The 23,655-nt window shown below is 40.5% G+C and overlaps 1 protein-coding gene across 2 annotated transcripts; it reads right to left on the minus strand.

Annotated features, from left to right (window-relative positions):
• Positions 1–1,427: 1,427 nt before the first annotated feature.
• On the minus strand, positions 1,428–23,452 carry MMRN2 (multimerin 2). Of its 2 annotated transcripts, XM_075288206.1 has the most exons (7): positions 23,118–23,452; positions 14,310–14,432; positions 11,925–12,031; positions 10,704–10,778; positions 9,337–9,483; positions 6,025–7,917; positions 1,428–2,867 (listed from the first exon to the last, which is right to left on the minus strand). In XM_075288206.1, exons 1-7 carry the CDS (start codon positions 23,405–23,407, stop codon positions 2,485–2,487), a joined length of 3,018 nt encoding a protein of 1,005 aa, XP_075144307.1. In that variant the 5' UTR covers positions 23,408–23,452; the 3' UTR covers positions 1,428–2,484. The 2 variants fall into 2 exon arrangements, with proteins under 2 accessions (XP_075144307.1, XP_075144308.1); XM_075288207.1 differs by lacking the exon at positions 10,704–10,778.
• Positions 23,453–23,655: the final 203 nt, after the last annotated feature.

Raw genomic sequence — 23,655 nt, forward strand, 5'->3', positions numbered from 1 at the left:
GGGACAGTTTTTGCTATGCTCATCCTATTTTGACCCAGAAATAATTGGATTGAAGACCATTTAGAATTATCTGATGCCGAAATTATGTGTAACAGAATTATTACCCCAGGATCACTAAGCTGAGTGGTGATCAATGGTGTATCATTTCAAAAACCGAGAGGACAGATGCCGTGGTCAGGTTTGTGCTTCCAGAGCACCTGCTGTATATATGTATACTTTATTCTTAATTGATGCACAGCTTCTCCAGCTCTCGAACACATACAATATTTCCAAAGCAGAACACACATTGTGTACATCGATCTACAAGTACAGATTTCCAGACCTAAAGTCTTAATAATAATATGAAACAATAAAACCGCGCACTCAGCATTTCTATTCCGCCGCTATATACATGCAATAAATAAGTGGAGAGGAAAAGTGAACCATAGACAAGGGAACAAACTGACGTGTAAAGGACAGAATATGTACAAACATCACAGAGGACATGATCCCACCTACTCAGATAAATGTCAGTGCAATGAAACAGATTGTCACTAAAGAGGTTTGCCAGCCTTCATCATCTCATATATTTCATATAGTGTCTGCCTGCAATAATTTCCTAAAAGTTATCCTCTAGCAGTCGGTATAGTCATATTTCTCTATGTATTAAGATTTCCTTAATATATGGACATACTGTTATATTTTAGATAGGGTTGAGCAATCGGGAAAGATCGGCATTCGAGCAAATTTCACGAAAATGATCGAAATTCGGATTTTAAAAACGATCATGAAATCTCAAGATCTGCTCAACCCTAATTTTAGATCAAAAGGATTATCCAGGATATATTAATTGATAACCTATCCTGAGCACTCAGCAAGGACTGAATTGAAGATTACCTATTTGATGCAGCAATCTCTGAGCGCTGCTTATGCTTGGCAAGCCATGTGACATCACAATCGTTTGTCAAATGGGCTGAGCGGCGACATCAAGCGCAAATGTATGGGGCTTTGCTTGATACATAATGAATAGTCTCTTAAAACAGCTGATCCCCATGAGCCCCTGCTGTTGGATAGGTCATCAATTATTATATTATTTTCTACAATGTTAGTAGATACATGACGTGCACAGTCCAGAAGTGTTTTTGGAGCCCTAAAGGCTTTGTGCACTTTTGCAACCACATTTTATTAATTTATTACAACTTCTGCATTTTTAATAAATCAACTTTGCAAAACATCTAAACATCTCGTCTTTTACGCTGAGGCCTGGTTCACATCTGCTTTTGGTATTCCATTCAGGGAGTCCGCTTAGAGACCCCCCAAACTGAAACCTATCCGCATTAAAAAGTGGTTCGCTAAGAAACCACACGGACCCCATAGACCTGGAATAGGGAACCTTGGCTCTCCAGCTGTTGTAAAACTACAACTCCCAGCATGCATACTTGCTCTGCTGTTCTTGGAACTCCCATGGAAGTGAATGGAGCATGCTGGGAGTTGTAGTTTCACAGCAGCTGGAGAGCCGAAGGTTCCCTACCCCTGCCATAGATGATAATGAGGTCCGTATGGCTTCCGCTCAATATCCACATGAATCATGCAGAGAGAACAGAGCCTAAGTATACACTAGCATTCCCAAATGGACCCAGAGGACAGAAACCTGAATGCTAGTGTGAACCTAGTTTAACTTCTGTACAGATCTCCATAGTTACATATATACAAGCCCTGTGTAGTGAGAATCTGCAGTCATTAGTATATACTCCATGTTATTTTATAATGCTCCATCATTGTTATTCCTCTTGGAAATGTATAAGTAAATTATTGAAATTCACCACCTCCTCATGGATGAGGACTTTACCTACACATGCTGATGTTACATAATAAGTCCTGACCATGTCAGACTATGTAGGGACACATCCCATTGACAAGGGAGCTGGTAATGCCCACTTGTCAATTTAGTCAAACATTTCCAGGAGGAATAGCAGATGAGACAGTGATAACTTAAGATGCTCCAATATTGTTACTTTATTTGGATACAAGTCTTTACTAAAATGTACATCATGAGTACTGACTAGGGTTGAGCCGATCTTGAGATTTGAGGATTGATTTTAAAATCCGATTTCCGATCATTTTCCAGCCGAACGCGATCATAAAATTTGCTTGATCGCCGATCTTTCCCGATCCCAATCGCTCAATCCTATTAATAATATATACATGAATAGGGTTGAGCTGATCTTGAGATAACCTCTGACCTCGATTCCACCGGAAAAGATCGGGATCGGAATTCTGATCACGATCGTGAAATTTACTCAATCGCCAATAGTAATCCAATCTTTTCCGATCCCGATCGCTAAACCCTAGTGCTGACCGATCTGCTCGAAGGAGAAAGCATGATGAAAGATTTGGAAGTAAAGAATGGACAATATACATTTGAATAGCTCAGAGAATGTCCCCCCATATCTGCCATGGAGACAGCATTGGTAAAATACAGCGATCCATCTTCCAGTACTGATCTCACGTCTTGAATACCAGATAACCAGACAGAGACGTTCCCAGCGTGTTCTTTTTGATGGACCCTTGAAGAAGCTCAAACCAAACCTTCTCATTCTTCTTAAGTTCCACCACTGCAAATTGATGCTTCAGGCTTTCTGCTGGCTCGGTGCTGCTGTTCTGAAGGGCAATTCTGTGCCGTCCATTAAAAACCAAATGTCCAAGTCCTTTACCAATACCGAAATCCACACTTACTGAAAAGGCGTAAACTCCACTGTATGGAGCGGTGAAGTGGCCATCTTCTGGGGAGAACACATCTCCATAATTCAGCTGGATATTATTAAATCTAATCATCTTTGCTCCGTCAGCACCGGCGGAAAATCCTGCACTGAATGCAACTAGAGGATCTGAAAGAAAGACACAGACCATGAAGAGTTAATTTACAGACACCATTTACAAATAAAATGCACAATTTATTCCATTTTAGTAAGTCATTTATGGGTTACTCCAGATTGTCACGGAGGTTGCAAATGTGACTGCTATAGGGCCCCTGCTTGGAGGGGGGCCATGTCAGGTTGGTCTGATCTCCATTTTCAGGTGTGTTGAGAACATGACGCAGATTTGTTGCCTCCACATATGCTACAAAGGAAATCTGGGCTACATCCTCAAACCTCAATGGCATCTGTAATAGTCACCATAATGATGTTAATGCAAGCTTCATTTTGATGATGTACTCACAGGATAGATGAGTATCTGTCTGACACCTGGATCCCACACAGATCAGCTGCTGCAGCGGATGGGGAATAGAAGCCACTTTGCTCCTATTCAAGTAATACAAAGTCTACAATTCCCCGGTGCCAACACTGTAGACTGGATAGGGCTGCAGTGTTGTTACCATTCCCTGCAGTGGTGCCCCAAAGCTGCCATGCTAGCTGAGGGCGGGTTCACATCTGCGCCCGGTCTGCACTTTGTGGGTTTCCGTCTTCTGCCGACAGGAGACAGAAACCCGGCAGTCAGTGTCCGCCTGTGAGCGTCTTCTGGTCTCTGCGACGAAACCAGTGTTTTTAACCGCACACAAAGTCCTGCATGTCCAACTTTGCGTCTGGTTAAAAAAAAAACGGTTTCACCGCAGAAAGGCAAAAGACGCTCACCGGCGGTCACTTTGCAAACCCATTCAAATGAATAGGTTGAAAACTGATTGCCGGTTCCATCTCCTGTCCAGTTTCTCGGGCAGGAAATGGAAACCTGAAAGCGGAGACCGGGCGCAGGTGTGAACTTGCCCTGATCTTTGTGGGTTTGGGGTGTTGGACCTTTACAGATCAGATACTGATGATAACCAGTATGAAACATGCGTTAGGTGCAGGAAAACTTGTTTAACTCTCAGTAAATACGTTTCTAGAGGATCCTGCATTTCTCCCAATGTTATCACAAAATAAAAAAACACAGTTATGTTATGTGGGAATTTCTTGCTCGCTGTAAAAACAGGATGCTGAAACAGGTCCAATGCTGATGGAATTCAATATCTACACATACATAATTTACCTTGTAGGAATAGGTAATTGATGATAAATACCCGCTGGTACAGGACTCAAAGACTGAAAGTACATTTCTATCATCTGAGGAAGGTTAAAGCTTTTAGAAGGGAACTTCATAAGTAGCAATTCCTAATATGTTCTTCTTATTAGAAATATGGCGGCAGGAATCTTCCTCTAATCTGTAGGGCATTTCTGATACTCATTCTAACCAACCAGATCCATCAATTTACAGACGTTCAGATTTCTGAGGTTCTCTGATGGACTACAGGCTAACTTGAAGCTCCTGGACCTCAGTGCAAAATCTGTAATGGGGCCCCTACATCTGACAGAGGGACCTTTAGGGCCACGTCAGGGTTCAGGGCCTAGTAGTGACTGCAAATTCTGCAACCCCTATAACTATGAACCAGGGCTCCTGTAAATAGCTGAATGTGGCTTCCCAGGACATTGCACAGAATATGAAATAGTGGCCTTTTTGTACAATTTTCTGTTTCCCTTGATCATTTATGTCCTATGTACCTTTTCCTTGCTGTGAATAAAGAATTGCTTAAAAAAACAAAGTTCCTTCAAAACATAAACCCTTATACAGCTTAAAAATAATTAAAAAAAGCTATGGCGTTTGGACGGGGAAGGTAAAAATTGAAAACGAAAAAAATAAAAAAGGTCTGTGGCAGGAAAGGGTAAAATTTCTGGCGTCTCTCATGCCAGCAGAGAATCTAAGACTGGCCTAGGAAATGGAAATTTTAACCAATTCCACCCAGTGTCGTGCCTTGATCAGGTCTCGAGGGGATGGTGCATGATATAGAGATTATAGTGTGTAATATACATTACCTTCTTACACACAACGGTGCATACGCGCAGTCTGTTTAGCTGTATAACTTCCTGCACGCTTCTCATTGTCACGTAATTGCATTTTTCACCTTATCTGCCGCATCCTGTCTTTGTTACTTACAGGAGTTCCCACTACAGACCTCTGAAAATAGCACTTCATTTCTCAGCAGAATGCAACCGTACACCAACATTATACATGATTTATATAGCATTGTGTACAGAGCTTACATAGAGCGTCCCCAGTGCAGAAAACACTCAATAAGTTCTTCATCTATATGTAATTATGGGTAGTATCACAGCACCAGAATTGACCCTAAATAAAGGAAACCCAAACCGGAAACACTATTTTTTTTTTTTTTTTTACATTTTAACTTGGTAAAGCAAAAAAGAAGATAAAAAAAAAGCACCAAATGGCTTTGTGTGAACCTAGTTCTGTCTTTCCTGTGCACGCGGTGACATTTCTGTCTTGAACTGATGTCCTTACTAAATTGAGACAGACTGGTTCCCAAGACTAGACTGTGGTTGTTATGTAGCATATCCCAACAGACAGACCTAGAGTTTTAGCTCAAAGCTGTGTTTACCCCGGCTTATTCCAGGCAGAAATTTTTCTAGAAAAATCCATTAATTTTGCTGAAAAATCTTTATTAGGGCCAGTAATCCACTGAAGACCTTATTCTGGTCAGTCACTTGACCATGGACTGTACATCACATGAACGTGGAGTATACATCACATGACTGTGGACTGTACATCACATGACCAAGGACTGTACATCACACGACCAAGGACTGTATATCACATGACCATGGACTGTATATCACACGACCATGGACTGTACATCACATGACCACAGACTGTACATCACACGACCATGAACTGTACATCACATGACCATGGACTGATTTTTATCCACTAAAGGTAAATAGAATGAATGACAGGAAGCGGAGCTCTAGGAAACAGAGGAATTGATACAGAAAGTATACTGGAAAATTGTACAACTTTTGATGATATAAACAATAACATTGGTCTCTCAGTACTGATCTAAACCTGGACAACCCCTTTAATAGCTATATTCAATGCTAAAATGCTGAAAAAGAAGAAAGCCTGTTACTATTCTCTACTTGATCCAGTGGGTGAGGGGGCAGAATGTCATTTTTACCCAGTAACCATATAAAACACACATGAACAGGTTTAGAGACATACCTTGATGTGGTAATACTGTTTCATCAGATTGCCATTGTTCTTCCCTGTGTTTTTTAGCTTGTTTTTTACTTTGTGATTCTCCTCCTTTTTGTCTTTTATTCATTTTCTTATCCACAATCGACTTAAGCTTTTCTATGTCCAGCGGGACGTCTGAGGAAATGAGAGTCTCATAATTTCCGAACATCTTATGGAATAACTGCATATGTTTATCATAAAGCTCTCTTAAGGTTTCAATGTCCAACCTCATGGAAGTAACTGAGGTGCTCAGTGGTTTTAAGGCATCTACTATAGTGTCATTTTTAGAATGAAGGAAATTAGAGAATGAAGACTCCATCTGAGTCACTTTGACACGGAGATGTTGGAGTTCCGCTTTCAAGATCATAATATCATTGTATTGAGATTCATCAGCATCAATATCTCTAGAAGCTTCATGGTTGGGCTCCGTGTGCTGTAAGCCGCCATTCCTAAAAGGACTGTCTTGTTTTTTTCTTTCATTATTTTGCTCAGCATTGAAAATAGCAGAGGAATCAGGAGAATTATGGATTCCATATTGCATCTCCAAGAAGTGCAGACGTTCACTTATGGAATCCGTGCTGAGCAGCTGCTTTTCCAGCACATGCAAGGTGTTGTTCAGAACCTCATGCATTTTTATCACCGTCATATACACAGCTTCTGGATTTTCTTCAGAGAGAAGCTCAAGAGTTTCTTCACCAAGAAGAGCTTCCAATACCCTTTCATGTCTTGTTGCATCTTCTAGAAGAGAACTGAAAGAACTGTTTAGATGTTTAATATGTTTGTTGATCTGACTATTGTCCACCCTAATAACGTTAACAGCATCTGTAAGGTTCTTCATCTGGGCTTGCAGTTGGGAGGTGATGAACGTCAACTTTCGTCCTTGTTCTTGTTGCGAAGCAAGAGCTTGGCGGTTAAACTGTAGGGCTTGTGCTAAGTCTTCTACAGAATGCTGCAGATATGTCTTCGAACTTCCCTCCTTCTGCTTGACATCTTCTATTCCGTATAAAACATCTCGAAATTGATTTGTAACGTTCCGCTGGATTTCCTCAAGAGCCATTATGTCCAAATTCATTTTGTTGCAGTCACAATTCTTGAATAACTCATCAGTTCCATTTTGTAAAGCCATAGTAGTATAATTCACTTCCATTATCTGCCCCAGCATTAGATCTTTAATTTCTTCCATGATGAGACTTTTCTCCATGAACTGCATCTGGACTTTTTCAGAATTCTGTTTAAACTCGGTACGAAGTTCCTTCAACCATATCTCCAGAGTTATACTATTCTGAAAAGCTGCTTCTGACTCGGTTAATAAATCTTTAATTTGTCTGTCGTGTTCTTCCAGGGTTACATTTACATGGTCATATGAAGAAGGTTCATTTCCTTGTCTTGGAGAACAAAGTGATGTGATATTTTGAGACAAATCGAGAAGATCATCTTCAATTTGTTCCTGTCCTCTTCGAAGTTCTCCAAGGCTAAAGTTCAAGTAGGAATACTGTGACTGATGAAACTTCAGATTCCTTTTCAATTTGACATCTGTATCTGCCTTTATCATGGTCAGGTTATGCTCGATCACAGTTTGTTGTGTGTGAAAGTTGTTATCTATCTGTTGTTTCATTTGTTCCAGTTTATCAACATTTTCTTGAATTTTTGACTCAAATTTGGTTCCCAACTCATAAAGGTCTTTCTTTGGTACAGAATTCTCTAGGAATATATCCAGTGTTTTTCTGTTCTTCTCGACACTTTCAGAAAGGTTTTTGACCATACTATTAAGATTTTGCAAACTTTTATTAAAACTGGTCCATATCGGACTAAAATGAACTTTAATGAAGTTTTCCACATGTGGCAGTAGAACCTCGTGGAGGACGTGGTCATCAATTTCTGCAACGTAAATAGTCACTGTTAAAATAATGCTTTGTAATACTTTATCAATCCAAATGAAGTGGAACCAGACATTTAAAAGGGTGTTTGCAGATTAGAAGATTGAAGACCTATCTTTTGGATGTTATTAATTGAAGAATGGTGGCGGTCACCTGGGCCACCGGCTGATCAGCTCATTGAAGAGACCACTGTGTTGGGTGACTTTTGCAGCCTCTTTACTGAAAAACAGCACAGTGTTTTACATTGTACAATGACTATGCTTAGTATTGCAGGTGCAAACAGGTCCTGTGACAGACAGTTATGATGTTACATAGCCCTTGAAGGAGAAGCATTACTCACAGAGCACCATCATTGGTGATCTTCGAGGGATATGTCGTCAATCTAATAAGCCCAGAAAACCCCTTTAACTCTAGGTACATAGGTACATGTTCAAGCTGTCCTTTACATACAAATATGTCCTCCTTTACCTTTCCTGTTTATTTCAATATATCGTGTGATGTGTCTGTGTGAAAATGTATCAAATTTGTATCTTGAGACCTTTGTAGACCTTTGTAAAAACATAAGGGTTAACACATCTCTATGTAATGTCTAAGCCCGTGATGGTGAATCTATGGCACGGATGCCAGAGGTGGCACTCAGAGCCCTCTGTGTGGGCACCCATCTGTGGAGCAAATTGTACTGTATGGGGGCCACTGTGGAGCATATCGTACTGTGTGGCATTCTCTCTGTGGAGCAGATTGGACAAAGTGGGGACCCCGTCACTATTTATATCACACAGTATCTGTTTTATAGCAGACGTGATATTATTACAGATCATAACAACATTGCACAGTCACTATAAAACAAATCTGTGCCATGTAAATGCAGTACAAAGTTATTTTTATAATTGAAAGCTCGGTAAAGCCCCATTGTCTGCAATTGTGGATCCACACAGTATTAAGGTTAAATTTCCATGTTGGCACTTTGTGATAAATTACTGGGTTTTGGGTTGCAGTTTGGGGATTCAGTCTCTAAAAGGTTCGTCATCACTGGTCTAAGCTGTCCTTTGCTCTAGGGTTAGGTATAAGGGCCCCTTCACACGGATTAAGCGCACCGCTCATTTAGACACATATACTTGTGTCTGAGCGTGGCGCTTCAAAACAGAGCCCATTGACTTCAATGGGAAATGCGCGTATATGCTGATATATGCGCGCTTCCCATTGAAATCAATGGGCTCTGTTTTGAAGCGCTGCGCTCGGACACGTGTATACGTGTCTAAATGGGCGGTGTGCTTACGCCGTGTGAAGGGGCCCTAAGAATTGAGATACTATGGATAAATTACCATATAAATTGTCCAAGTGGTTTTTGAAGGCAAAAAAATTTCCCAAATATTCATTGCCCACCAATCATAAAAAACAAAATGTATACACATCAACATACCTGACTGATTCTGACTTTGTCCTAATGTGTTATTGCCCAGTGCATTCTGAAGATCTTGTAGATGACTGGCAGCTTGGTGAATATCATTTTGGATATCCTCTAAGAGGTTTTCTTGGCTTTCCACAGATTTGATAATTTCAGTCACCTCTGGAAGAACAGATTGAAAGTTGACTTTAAAGTTGAAAATAAATCTAATTGTAACATTAAGGGGATTCTATCATTGGTGTCAGTGGTTTTGCGATAAAGACATTCCTGCATAGCCTTTAAAAAATTTATTCTACTACTACCTTCCTTTTTCCGATTCTCCTCTCTGTTTCATTTTAATCCTGGTTAATTACTTTATGTACCGAGCACCCCCCACTTCATACTTGTGTTCACATCCCTCCATTGCTTGTGCTCCATCTGACCCTCCTCTTCCTTAGATGTTTTTCTGGCCAGATCGCGCTGCTGCATTTGATTCTCTGGAAAGCGCAGTTCCGCTCTTTTTAGAGCAGTATTACACATGCCTGAGCGCCATTTTGCTGTAGCTCGGTATAGAACTCAACATACTGCTCAGTATTTTGACCATACTGCTCAGTATGCTGCTCTATAGTGAGCTACGCCAAAATGGCGCTCGGGCATGACATTATAAGGCCTCCAAAACTCTTGTAGATACTTTGTACTTTAACTAATTGTGGGAGTTCTCAAATATGGGACTTGTTTCTATTAACTTAAAATACTCTAAAAGGTTATTTGTAGAGATGAGCAAGTAGTATTCAATCGAATACCTCGCAGCCATAGGAATGCGTGTAAGTGGCCGAACACCAAGGGGTTAAGCGCATCGAATATTCAATGCGCTTAACCCCTTGGTGTTCGGCCGCTTACTCGCATTCCTATGGCTGTGAGGTGTTCGATCGAATACTACTCGCTCATCTCTAGTTATTTGAAATGTTTTCAATCCAAGACAATCCTTTTAAAGTATAAAACTGAGTACTGAGGTGACTATGAGTAAGGACTCATAGGGAGCCTTCACATGGAGTATACACTCCGCTCATTCTGAAAGTATAAGACGTTCAGAATGAGCGCATAAAAACCAGCTCCCATTGACTTGAATGGGTGCCGGCATACGAGTGCTCCCCATTGAAATCAATGGGAGGCTTTTTTCCCTATTGCTTTCAATGTGATACGCGCGTATCACATTGGAAGAAAATGAGTATTATCTGACAGAAAATGAGTATTATCTGTCAGAATTGCAGGGGTGCCAATACTTTTGGCCAACACTGTATTTTGTATTTGTCTTTATTGTGATATCCTCAAATCATGATATTATCTATGCAACGCGCAACATAAAATGTAAATTATTTATATTAAGGAAACTATAAGTTTACCTGCACTTACTGGAGACTCCTCAGTTTTCTCAGAACTGGATACAAAGTCCGTAGGAATGTGAATAGCATTGGGATCTGTAAATGGGACGTTTAAGTTAAAATGTTTTTTAAATGAAATTCTGTTTCTTAGGTCCAGGTATTGGACTCTTCTTACACATCATGGAAGGAATAGCTCTTATAGTGTACTATTATACATCCAACAATTCCATCACAGATTTATTTTAATAGTTAGACTTTGCTTATGTTATATTTCATTTCTGTTGTAGAGATGTGTGTATAATACCTAATATTACAATCAGGGCGGGTTCACACCTGCGCCCGGTCTCCGCTTTCAGGTTTCCATCTACTGCCTGAGAAACCGGACAGGAGACGGAAACTGGCACTCATTTTTCAAACTCATTCATTTAAATGGGTTTGCAAAGTGACCGCCCATGAGTGTCTTCTGCCTCTCCGTGGGGAAACCGTTTTTTTTTAACCGGACACAAAGTCAGACATACAGGACTTTGTGAACCCTCACTTGAAGTTGGAGAAGTTTATACCAATAGATTTCATTTATCTCCAGAACCTTAAAGGGAATGTCCAACCACAAATATTTGGTGGCATTCCCAGTCATTTCGAGACAGGGAGTGGGGACTGGTTGATCAGTGAGGTAGCTATAGATTCTTTATACCATTCTAAACCCATTGCCACCAACTTTTGTGTTTCTAGACAACCCCTCCAAGCTAATGCCCCATGTTGCAAGCCACAGCCAAAAAAAGTTCCGGGAGAAACTGGCAGAAACACTTAACGTTTTTTCCGGCAGCGCCTTTCGCAGAAAGTCTGCAGAGTTTTCCTCTATGGACTTTCTGCTTCAATGGTAACAATACAGAAAATGCCAGCATTTCTTTAGGTATAATTGAGATCTGCAATTTACAAAAACGCAACGGTTTTTTAATTTGCAGCATGTCTGCTGCGGATATTTTTCTGCAATGTGTGGATGGGATTAGCCAGAATCCCTTCCACTTTGCAGGGACTGTAAAACGCTGCAGCAAAATCGCGCCATTTGTGTTAAGTCAATTGTATTGATAAACCATCACTTGGTGCGGCAAGCGGACTGTGTCCAAAGCTGTGCCTGACCAACTAGGGAAAACTTCACTGTAATGTGAATAGACCATAAACAAGCTGAGATCCTTGATGGTTAGCTCGGCTTTAGTAGAACTGACATCTAGAATCTGTTCTTACCGGCATAATCACAAGCAGACCCCGTATATCCAGGACAACATTTCCATTCCAAACTGGTTACAAATTTCCTTTTAAGCTCATAAATTGGTTTTTGTGCTACCCGGTACCTGAAGAACAAGAAGAGCACAACATGTATAAAAAATACCAAAAAGTAATGTTAATAATATTTCTGTTTTATTTTAGTACGGTACACATAAAAAAATAATAGCATAACAGCATACCATAAGAACAATGACATGTAGAACTAAACTAACAGTATGAAATTAATTTTTTTCTGGGTTTTTATCCCATTTTCGATCATGCAACATAAAATTGCAGCAATTTGCTGTGTAACCCATGGCAAAAATATGCCTAATGGGTTAGTGAGTAGTGTAAATGATCTAAATACAGTAGAATAGGCAAGACCTTTGTTTGTAGGGGTGCTAGGCCATTTGGACCGACCAGATAGTTTGTCTAGGAACAAACTTACATATCAGGTTATCTAAAGAACTTGATAAATCTAGAAAAAGTTTCAGTCATGTTGAATGTTCCCAACGAACCCGGTTGTGAGACCTGAACCCATCAGGCATAACCTGTAGGCATGCTATAATGGCTTAAGGCAGGTTCACACCAACACCTGGTCTCTGTTTTGCAGGTTTCCGTTTCCTGCCCAAAACTGGACAGGAGACAGAAACCTGCAGTTATTTTTAAAATCCATTAAATTGAATGGCTTTGGAAAATGTCCAGGTGTGAGCGCCTGTGAGCGTTTCGTGCTCTCCGCAACGAAACCATTTTTTTTTAACCGAACACAAAGCCGGACATGCAGGACTCTGTGTCCGGTTAAAAGAAAAAAAACGGTTTCGCTGTGGAAGAGCACAAAACGCTCACAGGCGCTCACGGCCGGACACTATCTGCCAGCTTTCCGTCTTCTGTCTGCAGAAGATGGAAACCTGAAAACAGAGATTGGGCGCAGGTGTGAACCCATCCTTAGGAAGGGAATACCATCTTATCACTTTATCAGTCTATGGGTATATCACAACTGATCCTAGTATCTTGCAGGGCATCTTGTGTGTCTTTACAATGCCATTGTTCCAAAAAATGACTTTTAAGGCAGGTTCACACCTGTGCCCGCTCTCCGCTTTGTGGGTTTTCATCTTCTGCTCGAGAAACTGGACAGGAGACGGAAACATGGCAGTCAGTGTCCGCCCGTGAGCGTCTTTTGGTCTCCATGGTGACACCGTTTTTTGGTTTTTTTAACCAGACACAAAGTCCTGCATGTCCAACTTTGTGTCCGGTTAAAAAAAACAAACGGTTTCGCCGCAGAGAGGTAGAAGACGCTCACGGGCATACACTTTGCAAATCCATTCAAGTGAATGGGTTTGAAAACTGACTGCCGGCTTCCGTCTCCTGTCCAGTTTCTCGGGCAGGAAAGGAAACCTGCATAACGGAGATCGTGCGCTGGTGTGAACCCGCCCTTATTCCTTATGCAAATAAGGTCTTTCAAGTAAATGGGTTGGAGATCTATTGGAAGAAATCAAGCTCTTCACACTCCAACCAGAACCAGTGACTAACCCATTATTGACAATCTTCTACTGCAATTGACTTTCTACATCACATGCAGGAGCCTGGTTGTGTATATCCAATTTTTTAACACTTTAGATTCCAAGTCTAAAAGCTTTGGATAGGATGGAGATTGTTCCTGTGGGCAGTGGGGCACCTGTGCAAATAAGATTGCAGGGATCCAATGCCTTTACGTGGCAACCTGGGAGGCTCCCAGGACTGATGTGTGTAAAGTCCTATGGCATGGCTTAATACCCTGCCTGTTAGAATAAGATGGGTGATATAATGCATTGCACAATATAGGTGTTGCAATTCACAGATTGTAAGGCCTTGCGGGCAGGGTCCTCTTTGTAAGTCACCAAAAAAACATTCTAAAAAATTACCAAAAAGTCATCAAGTTAAGTAATAGAGATGAGCGAGTAGTATTCGATCGAATACCTCGCTCCCATAGAAATGCATGTAAGTGGCCGAACACCAAGGGGTTAAGCGCATTGAATATTTACTGCGCTTAACCCCTTGGTGTTCAGCCGCTTACACGCATTCCTATGGTAGCGAGGTATTTGATCGAATACTACTCGCTCATCTCTATTAAGTAATAAGGGAAATGGAACAAAATTTATAGCAAAAGATGTACAGAGAAGATGTGAAAAGAAGAAAGAGGGGGAAAGAAATAGAAAGAACAAAAAGTGAGAAAAAGAGAAGAAAGAATGAATATAGAGAAAGAGGAAAAAATAAATAAATTTCTATAACAGAATGAGACCCTAGGAAAAAGTTTTCTGTCTCTCTTACAATATGCAGTTTATAGAACTGATTTGTATTTCCCATGACAATATTCTGTATACTCACATAGTCTTCTGACAGTCAGGTGTTCCTTGCGGACATGGCTGTTGGGATCTTATGACATACTTCTCAGTTTTGCAAACATCCGCATATGTCACAATTCGATTGCGCACAAAAGAACACCATTTCCTAAAGACACAGAAGAAGGGATGAGGAGATATGGAATATTTTGCATGAGCTTCATGTCACCATGGTCAATGTGATCATTACAAACTCTTTAAAGCAAAGATCATCATCTAAAATTCATTTAGGCCAAAAATCTAAATGTCCGAGAAATAATGGATAGGACTAATAATAACAATCAAAGTTTAGACATGACATCTCGGTGGCATTTATTTGGCTTTGACAAGAATGGAGTAGATCCGCTAGCAAGATCACAACAATTGACATACTGTATCCTTCTAAAGGCTCAGAGAATAGAATTTTTTGTAGGATTGTGTCTTTAAGAGTGGCTGAATTGCGTTACATTGGAACTGTTGTCCATCTTATGCTACGTCTGTAATGTGGCATACCATGGCACATATCTTACAATCTACTGTATATACTCGAGTATAAGCTGACCCAAATATAAGCCGAGGCCCCTAATTTTACCACAGAAAACTGGGAAAACTTATTGACTCGAGTATAAGTCTAGTCATAAGTTGCAGTTCCTCCTGAACTCCGAGCACAGCACCGTCAAATCCAATGTCCCAACATCTCCTCCTTTTGTCTCCTCATTTTTTAAGTTGGGTTGAGGACGGAAACCCCGAATGGAATACAGGTGCAGTTGTCAACCTAGCCTAAGCCTAGCCTTGTTCAATCTCTATGGTATTTTAGTGGTTTCGACACACATCTTTGCTCCACCTCTTTGGTATCTTGGTGGTTTCACCACACATCCTTGCTCCATGGTATCTTGGTGGTTTCACCATACATACATGCTCCACCTCTATGGTTCCTTGGTGGTTTCATCACACATCTATGCTCCACCTGTATGGTATCTTGGTGGTTTCACCACACGTCCTTGCTCCACCTCTATGGTATCTTGGTGGTTTCACCACACGTCCTTGATCCACCTCTATGGTATCTTGGTGGTTTCACCACACGTCCTTGCTCCACCTCTATGGTATCTTGGTGGTTTCACCACACATTCTTGCTCCATGGTATCTTGGTGGTTTCACCATACATCCATGCTCCACCTCTATGGTTCCTTGGTGGTTTCACCACACATCCTTGCTCCACCTCTATGGTATCTTGGTGGTTTCACCACACGTCCTTGCTCCACCTCTATGGTATCTTGGTGGTTTCACCACACATCCTTGCTCCACCTCTATGGTATCTTGGTGGTTTCACCACACATTCTTGCTCCATGGTATCTTGGTGGTTTCACCATACATCCATGCTCCACCTCTATGGTTCCTTGGTGGTTTCACCACACATCCTTGCTCCACCTCTATGGTTCCTTGGTGGTTTCATCACACATCTATGCTCCACCTGTATGGTATCTTGGTGGTTTCACCACACGTCCTTGCTCCACCTCTATGGTATCTTGGTGGTTTCACCACACATTCTTGCTCCACTTGTATTGTACATTATAGTTTAAGTTTTATTCATTTTCTTCCCAAGCTGCTCACAGGACACATTGAGAGCAATCCCATATTTTTACTGTCAAGGACTAGGACTGTGTATCCTCTCAATCTACAGTATGTAATAGAATATCCAGAACTAATACTTTGCATAGTCTTTCAACCTAAAGTAGGTTATAGAAGGTCCGGAATTTCGTTTGACCCTTTGAACACCATGGCTACTTAAAAACTTGAGAGTTCATTCAATAAATCATCGCACTCCACCAACCGCCCACTCACAGCTATTAAGAAATTGCAGATGTCTAGTCAAGGAACAATGTAAGGAAATGGGGACTTTTTTTTGAGGTCATTGTATGTTCATGACCACATTCATGTCTTCACAGTTCCCAGCAGCTCACCAGTATACTGTGTGGAATCAGTGACACAAGGATTTCATTTAAACTGGGTTCTTTGCCAATTCCCACACAAAAAAAAACTCATGTCACAACCTCTTTCTGTATTGAATTATTTTCTTTAGGGGAAAGTGTAATCTTAGTGGTTTGAAGATTTGTTCTAAAACGGAAATCTCTAATGTTGTTCACACTAGAAATGAAGGGAATAAAATGGTTTCAAATGTATACATTAAAAATAATACAGTATAAATCTATCCAAAATAGAGAGTCACACTGAGCTCAACTTTATCCATTTACTCTCTTAATACTGTTGGTGACTTATCTTTCCTGAGAACACAAGGATTGGGCTTCAAAATCTTGCATGCCCAGTCCTTGTTTCCCCTTTAACATCTGTTGGGGGTCAGCAGTCAGATGGTCTCACTGAAATCACCAATTTTGGATGACTTCACATACATGAATGGGGACTTTTCGTCACTTAACAGCATCTACCTACATGTAGGAGCTGCAACGTGCCATACACCAAAGTTGCCGTCTGCCACTAGCTCATGACACTTTTCTGTTTTTCATCAATGAAATTGTGTGAGGGTTTGTTTTTGTGGAGTGAGCTGTAGTTTTTTTTTTTTTTTTTTAAGAACTACTTTTGGCATACGTTTTTAAGGATTATCATTCCATTTCTATGGAAGTGATGTGACTAGGTTTGAGCGATCGTTATCGGAGAATATTGGAGAATTCTGATCCTGATCTTTTCCGGGGGGATCGAGGTCGGAGGTTATCTCAAGATCGGCTCAACCCTATTCATGTATATATCGGCGATCGAGCAAATTTCACGATTATGATCGGCTGGAAAATGATCGGAAATCAGATTTTATAATCGATCCTGAAATCTCAAGATCGGCTCAACCCTAGATGTGACTAAACAGAAGTTATGGGCACGGAGTTTCTTTCCTTTATGCTGTTACTCTTGCACAATAAATTTTGTGATAATTTAATAGCTTGAAAATATCACTTATGTTTATTCCTTGTTTTAATTTTTTGTCAATTGAAACAGGGCGTGTTTTGATGGCGGCACAAAGCCAAGGCTGTACATAAAGCATTTCCTCTGGATTATAAGTGGTTTGCAGCCTGTCACGTCCGAGCAATTAAAATACATTTCCATTTACAGACCCCTCCAATAGCGACCAGTTATTTTACCATTGAGAGGATATAAGGATACAGAGGACGCAGTTGTTCTGGCATACAAAGAATAAAAGCATTTTGCTTGATTTTCTACATGGAAAAAGCCATCTGGAAAGATTTATTTGTAGATTATGGCAGCAGGGAAAGAAGATTAGGGGATGAAGATTATGTTCACACAAATATGACATAATAATTCACTCTCAAACTATTTCAATAACCTTAGAACTGAAATTTGGAAAACAAATTAATTTTTCAAAAAATATGAACAATTGGTCCGCAATATCTTTATGGTACACACTGCAACATGTCTAGATCATTGGGAACCTAGAAGTTGGCGTATCCCAGTTATATTTAGTCACAGGAAAATCTCCGGATCTCCTCCTATTAATTCCACCATACTGTATGTTATGGAAGCTCTATCAGAAGACCATGGCATTGGCATTGCAGTTTAATGACTGGAGTTATGACTTGTTGGATGAATATGTGAACTTATTTTCTACATAATGATATTTTTTTTTCTTTTTCTGGCATTATTGGGCTGATTTTAGTCTTAATATATCTTTATAAGGGGACTAAGGGTCTATTATATTAATGGTAAGCACAAACATGCAGCGTAAGACAGATATAAAGTTCTGTCTACCTGGAACCTCTACTAGGGGAAGATTAAGAGTCTCCTGCTTGTTCGGTTCCATATACACAGCATTTAAAGTGCAAGTACATTTTCAAACAACTTTGTCATTAAAGGGATCCTATAATTAAAATGCTATTTTTTCTGACTAAAGGCTATTCTTCTCCTACCTTTAGATGTCTTCTCCATGTCGCCATTCGGTAGAAATCAGGTTTTTCTTTGCAAATGAGTTTTCTTGCAGCACTGGGAGCGGTCCATGGTGCTCAAACAGCACTGTGGGAGTCCCCAGTGCTGTGAGAAAAATCCCCAAGGCGGCCTCCATCTTCATCTGGAACGGCCTCTCACCGCATCTTCTTCCGGTGCTGGGTTTTAAATGTCTACGCATGCGCAGTTGGCTCTGCCCAGGGCCATTTTATTGTGGTCGCTTACGCTCTGTACTCTATTGAACTACAGGATCATACTGCTCACGTAAGCAGCCACAAAAAAAATGGCCACGGGCATGTGCAGTCAGCTTTACCCAAGGCCAAATGGCAGAACCGACTACGCATTCGTAGAAGCTTGACCCCAGCACCGGAAGAAGATGTGGAGAGAGGCTGTTCCAGATGAAGATGGAGGGGGGCTGGATATTTCTCTCTCAGCATTGGGTATGCCCCCAGTGCTGCATGAGCGCTTGGGCCTGCCCCCAGTGCTGTGAGAGAACTCATCTGCATACCAAAGAAAACCGGGATTTCTACCAAACGCAGTACGGAGAAGACATCTAAAAGTAGGAGAAGAATAACCTTTCTAAAGGCTATACCTACGCATTAGAAAAAAATAGGATCCCTTTAATACATTTTGTAATATACTAATAATTCAGAATTGGCAATGATGAATCCTATCCTATCTATCTTTAGTTTTCCATTCTAAGGCCCTTTGTAGATGACCGTGGCATGCTTCATTGTGCCATCCAGGCTTTTCCCGGACAGCACCCTGATCCATTCATTTCTGTAGGCTCACCATGAATTACATGGTCCTGTGTGTCAGCCGATAGTCTGGGCCGCAAAACTCAGGACAGGTACTATTCCTGTCCGTTTTTGCAGCCCTGAAATCCATTGAATGAATGAATGAATGAGCAGGGCTAGTGCATGGATGACATCTGTGCGTGCCAGCTGTGGTGTTCAATCATAGCCGGCGGCTAGCACAGTCATTAAAAACTATGGAGCTGTCATTGACACACTCATTTTAGATATGTACCTAATTCATTGTAATACACATGAATACAAGTTCCTGACTTCAAAAACTTTCTTTTTCTAATCGTAGAAGGCATACGAGTGCTTGAATACATTTAACTATCCTTTCCGGGTAGGGAAAAGTAAAGTCATTAGCTGATCTCATGTAAGGTTAAAGTAGGAACAAAACTAAAGTGAAGGAAAATCTTCATCATATCTTGAAGCCTCTTCCGGCCAAAGCAATATATTGCAATCATGTAGAAAAGCCTGCATTGTTCTCATTTCCCGTTTCTTTTTTGACAAGGGCATGAACGCTCTATGGTTTGATCAGCTTCCAGAATTAGCATAGGACATACCAAGCCTTTAATAGTCATATAACTTCCAACCAAATTAAACAAATGTACACACACATAGTGTATTAAAATCATATGTGATGGTTTGACAATGTGGACATTCCTATGACTTTTTATGTATTATAGACTTTCTTGTACCTGGGACAAAGGATAATGTTGCAACCCTATCTCTGTATTTGAAGGGGCTCTATCACTGGGAAAAGTCATTTTTAGATCAGCAAATCCTTGCATAGCCTTTAGAAAGGCTATTCCACACCTACCTTTTGTATGTAAATTGCTTCAGAAGATTTTGAATAAGTCCATTTTCATTCATATTCTAATGAGCTTCCACCGTGCACCGGAAGTCTCACTGTGCACTGTCTGCTCTATGTGTATGTATAGCAGAGGTTGCTGTGCTGATAACACATCTCTGCTGTACATACACATAGAGCAGACAGTGCACAGTGAGACTTCCGGTGCACGGTGGAAGCTCATTAGCATATGGATAAAAATTGAATTATTCCAAATCATTCTACTGAGGCAATTTAAATACAAAAAGTAGGTGTGGAATAGCCTTTCTAAAGCCTATGCAAGGATGTGCTTATCTAAAAATGACTTTTCCCAATGATAGATCTCCTTTAAATTCTCTGACCAAGACAAAGTGACTGGTTGGCTCCCCCTCTGCCATTCATCACAAGGGGCACATGTCCCTGTTGCCACCCCTGGCCCAGTTAAACCTGTGTTCACCTAGAGAAGGTTTGGCACTGTCCTGAAAATAGCATATTGTATCCCAACTGAGCTCGTGTTGTTAATATATCCTTAGTCAGTATACCAGGACTTTAATATTGATGACCTAACCTTAGAATAGTCACATTCTTTATTTAGGATAGGTCATCAATATTGGATTGGCAACCTCCTACTAGCTTCTCCCCCTACGGGCCACCATGCACCAGAACGTTTAGAGTTCTATACACTGTGTAGTAGCTAGAAAAGGTAGTGAAAGCTCTGTCCTATTGAAGTGAATGTTCCCTTTTCCTTCTGCTACACAGTGTACAGAGCTGTGCTAGTTCTGGTGTACTTCAAAAAGCTGATTCACAGGGTGCCATGAGTTGAACCCCAATCTTAAATTTCTGACCGATCCGAAGGAGTTTTTTTCTTAAAAAAAAAATAAAAAATAAAAATAAATATATGGTGTACAAACCAGTGTTTGGCTTGAGAGACTTTTATGTTATGGTAGGGGGTAGCCCCATACTAGGCTATATGGGAATTGGAAATGGACAAGAAAGCTATTTTATTATTTCTGTCACTAGAAAAGAGGAGAATGGAGTAAACTTCTAATATGTTCAGCCATCTTTTCATGCCTACCAAGTGGTCTGGGGATCAGGGGACCCTGCGTTACCTTCAATAGGTTGTAAATAAATAACTCTTAATACATAACCTTGATGTGATGACCTTGATTAATAAACACTAAAATATATTAATAAATAAAACATTACACTAGAGATGAACGAATAGCATTCAATCGAATACCTCGCTCCCATAGGAATGCGTGTAAGCGCATCAAATATTCACTGTGCTTAACCCCTTGGTGTTCGGCCGCTTACACACATTCCTATGGGAGCGAGGTATTAAATCGAATACTACTCGCTCATCTCTAATTACCACAATGCAAATTATATTGCAACTTTTTAGGCCACATAGCCTATCATTTCATGTATTTTTCTTCTTAGAGCTACGGAAAGATTTGCATGAATAGATATCTATACCGAATTCTCTTTTCTAAGATGCATTCCCATCCGTCTTCACAAAGAAGAATGCATTGACTTGTGGTTTTATTGAATTGGCCACTATATTCCTTTGTGAATTGAAATTCAGACTGGGCACCAGTAATAAAAGAGGGGCTTGTGATGGCTGCCAATGGGGGTCTCAGCTCTATTACAGGTGTCAAGCTTCCATAGCAACAGGAATACTTCCTAGTATCCATAGTAATGTGTGGAGGGTAGAGCTAATGGAAATGGTTTATTAAGTTGCCATCAAATTGCAAAATCTAATTGTGGTGTCCAGAATGTATAAGGATGATCGGCAAGAATATTAGTTATAGATCTGTTGTCATACTAAGCTTTCATATATACCTAATCCGGTATATCAAGTGTTGCCAATATGGAAATTGGTAATTTATGGTAGAGTCTACCATTGTAAGCCATGCGTCTCTTATAACAGGTGTATACAGAATACATGTAGATAGTGGGCGGCATCCAACAACCAGGTAGTAATGGCAGACAAGTCCGTGACACTGGACATCAAGTTTCCTTGACTCATACTTGTAAACATGATCTCATGACAAGTCCTATCCATATGGCATCAGATTGTGAAAAAAGCATCTATTACAAAATACCAATTTGTTCTCTTCTATCAAATATGACAAATACGTTATCCCAATAAGTAGTGCCACCAATCCATGATAGCACAAAATCTTATGCTATATTATATTGTTTATTGGTAATATGTTATATAGTAAAGTGGCAACTATGGTGTTATAAAGGCATTGCATAGCTGTATATTTCAGTACTACGTTATTCCAGTACCAGAACCATGGGAAAGAACCAAGCAGCGTACGGTTCTCTATGTCAATCTGTAATGGTATTATTTAGGTAGAGTAATAAGGCTCATACACACTGGCATAATATAGATCAGCGTTATTCTAATTGTTAACAATGTATCCATGCATTGCTGTGTGTCTAAACCATACCACCATATGTTGCTTATTTTATATATGACGTGTTCCGTTACATGCCGCTTTAGACAAGTATTACCCCCTTAGGGGCATAACTATGGTGCACGTGGAGGCACAGACAGTGTTGTGTTCAAGATGCCTTATGACAATATTTTCATTTCAGCAACACGGTGGCTCAGTGGTTAGCACTGCAGCCTTGCAGTGCTGGAGTCCTGGGTTCGAATCCTGGCAGGAACAACATCTGCAAGGAGTTTGTATGTTCTCCCCGTGTTTGTGTGGATTTCCTCCCATTCTACAAAGACATACTGATAGGAAAAAAAAAAGTACATTGTGATGCCCATATGGGGCTCACAATCTACATATAAATAAATAAATAAATACAGTTTGGATAGCAATGTGCTAGCAATGTGCAAAGTCCTTCATCCAGCCTTATATCACCCTTTACCTTCACAGCTCATATGGCCATAGGTTCCCATAGTTATCCCCCCAAGCTTTGTCTAGGTATGGAGTGATATAGGGCACAGTGATATGTCATAGCTAGGCAGCTTTCCCATTTAGCTGATGAGACTCATTTCCTGTAGACAGAAGAAAAAATAGAACTGGCATAATATATAATAAATGTAAATCCAGAATTACATTGTACATTTAGATGGGATTTTTTTTTATTCCGCTGTAATTGCTATTGATTGATATAAAGTATGACATATAACCCAATAATAGAACACAGGTTAACATTAGCACGGATCTGACTGCTTGTCATCTGTTTTTGGAATTTTACTTACCCTGTTTTTGGTCTTGGATGTTCTATTTCTGGGGGCTGCGTCTCCTTGGTGTCTGCTGAAGTAGGTTCTGCATTCTGTAAGTGCCTTTCATGGTGAACATTCTCCTTTTCAGTTGCTTCTTCTTGACCAGGCAATCCATGAGCAAAGGTTGACACCCCATGAACCTCAAAAATAGAGCCTATAGGAGAAGATCCAGCAGAATAGATATGTGTCCTACTCCTTACCAAAGTGCAAGAGTCCAAAATCACCAGTCCAAGACAGCACATTGTAAGATACAGTTTCTCTGCCATAGCTTTCCGTCTTCTACTCACAAACCCACTTGAACTTCTAAGTGCTGGAACTGAATGACTAGGAGAAGCCCCTTTGAACTGCTTAGAAGTTTAAAACTAGGGGTGGGGGAACTTTTTTAACAAAGAACGGAAAAAACGCACAATCCCTCCCAGCTACTGTGGAAATGTGAAAGGTCAGCAGACAATGTAAGGGCCTGTTCCTGTGGGGTGAACACAAAACTCAGAGAGAAGAGCCTGGAATAGGGAAA

This window comes from Leptodactylus fuscus, chromosome 10, assembly GCF_031893055.1.
Source record: "Leptodactylus fuscus isolate aLepFus1 chromosome 10, aLepFus1.hap2, whole genome shotgun sequence".
In the NCBI taxonomy this organism is placed as follows: Eukaryota; Metazoa; Chordata; class Amphibia; order Anura; family Leptodactylidae; genus Leptodactylus; species Leptodactylus fuscus.

What these genes read in the sequence shown, in the direction of transcription:
- MMRN2 (XM_075288206.1), bottom strand. Translation starts at nt 23,407, where the DNA reads ATGGCAGAGAAACTGTATCTTACAATGTGCTGTCTTGGACTGGTGATT. An exon ending in GTCTGCTTGTGATTATGCCG is followed by an intron (nt 10,779 to 11,924) that starts GTAAGAACAGAT and finishes TCCCATTTACAG; the next exon opens with ATCCCAATGCTATTCACATT. An exon ending in GGAGTCTCCAGTAAGTGCAG is followed by an intron (nt 9,484 to 10,703) that starts GTAAACTTATAG and finishes CTGTTCTTCCAG; the next exon opens with AGGTGACTGAAATTATCAAA.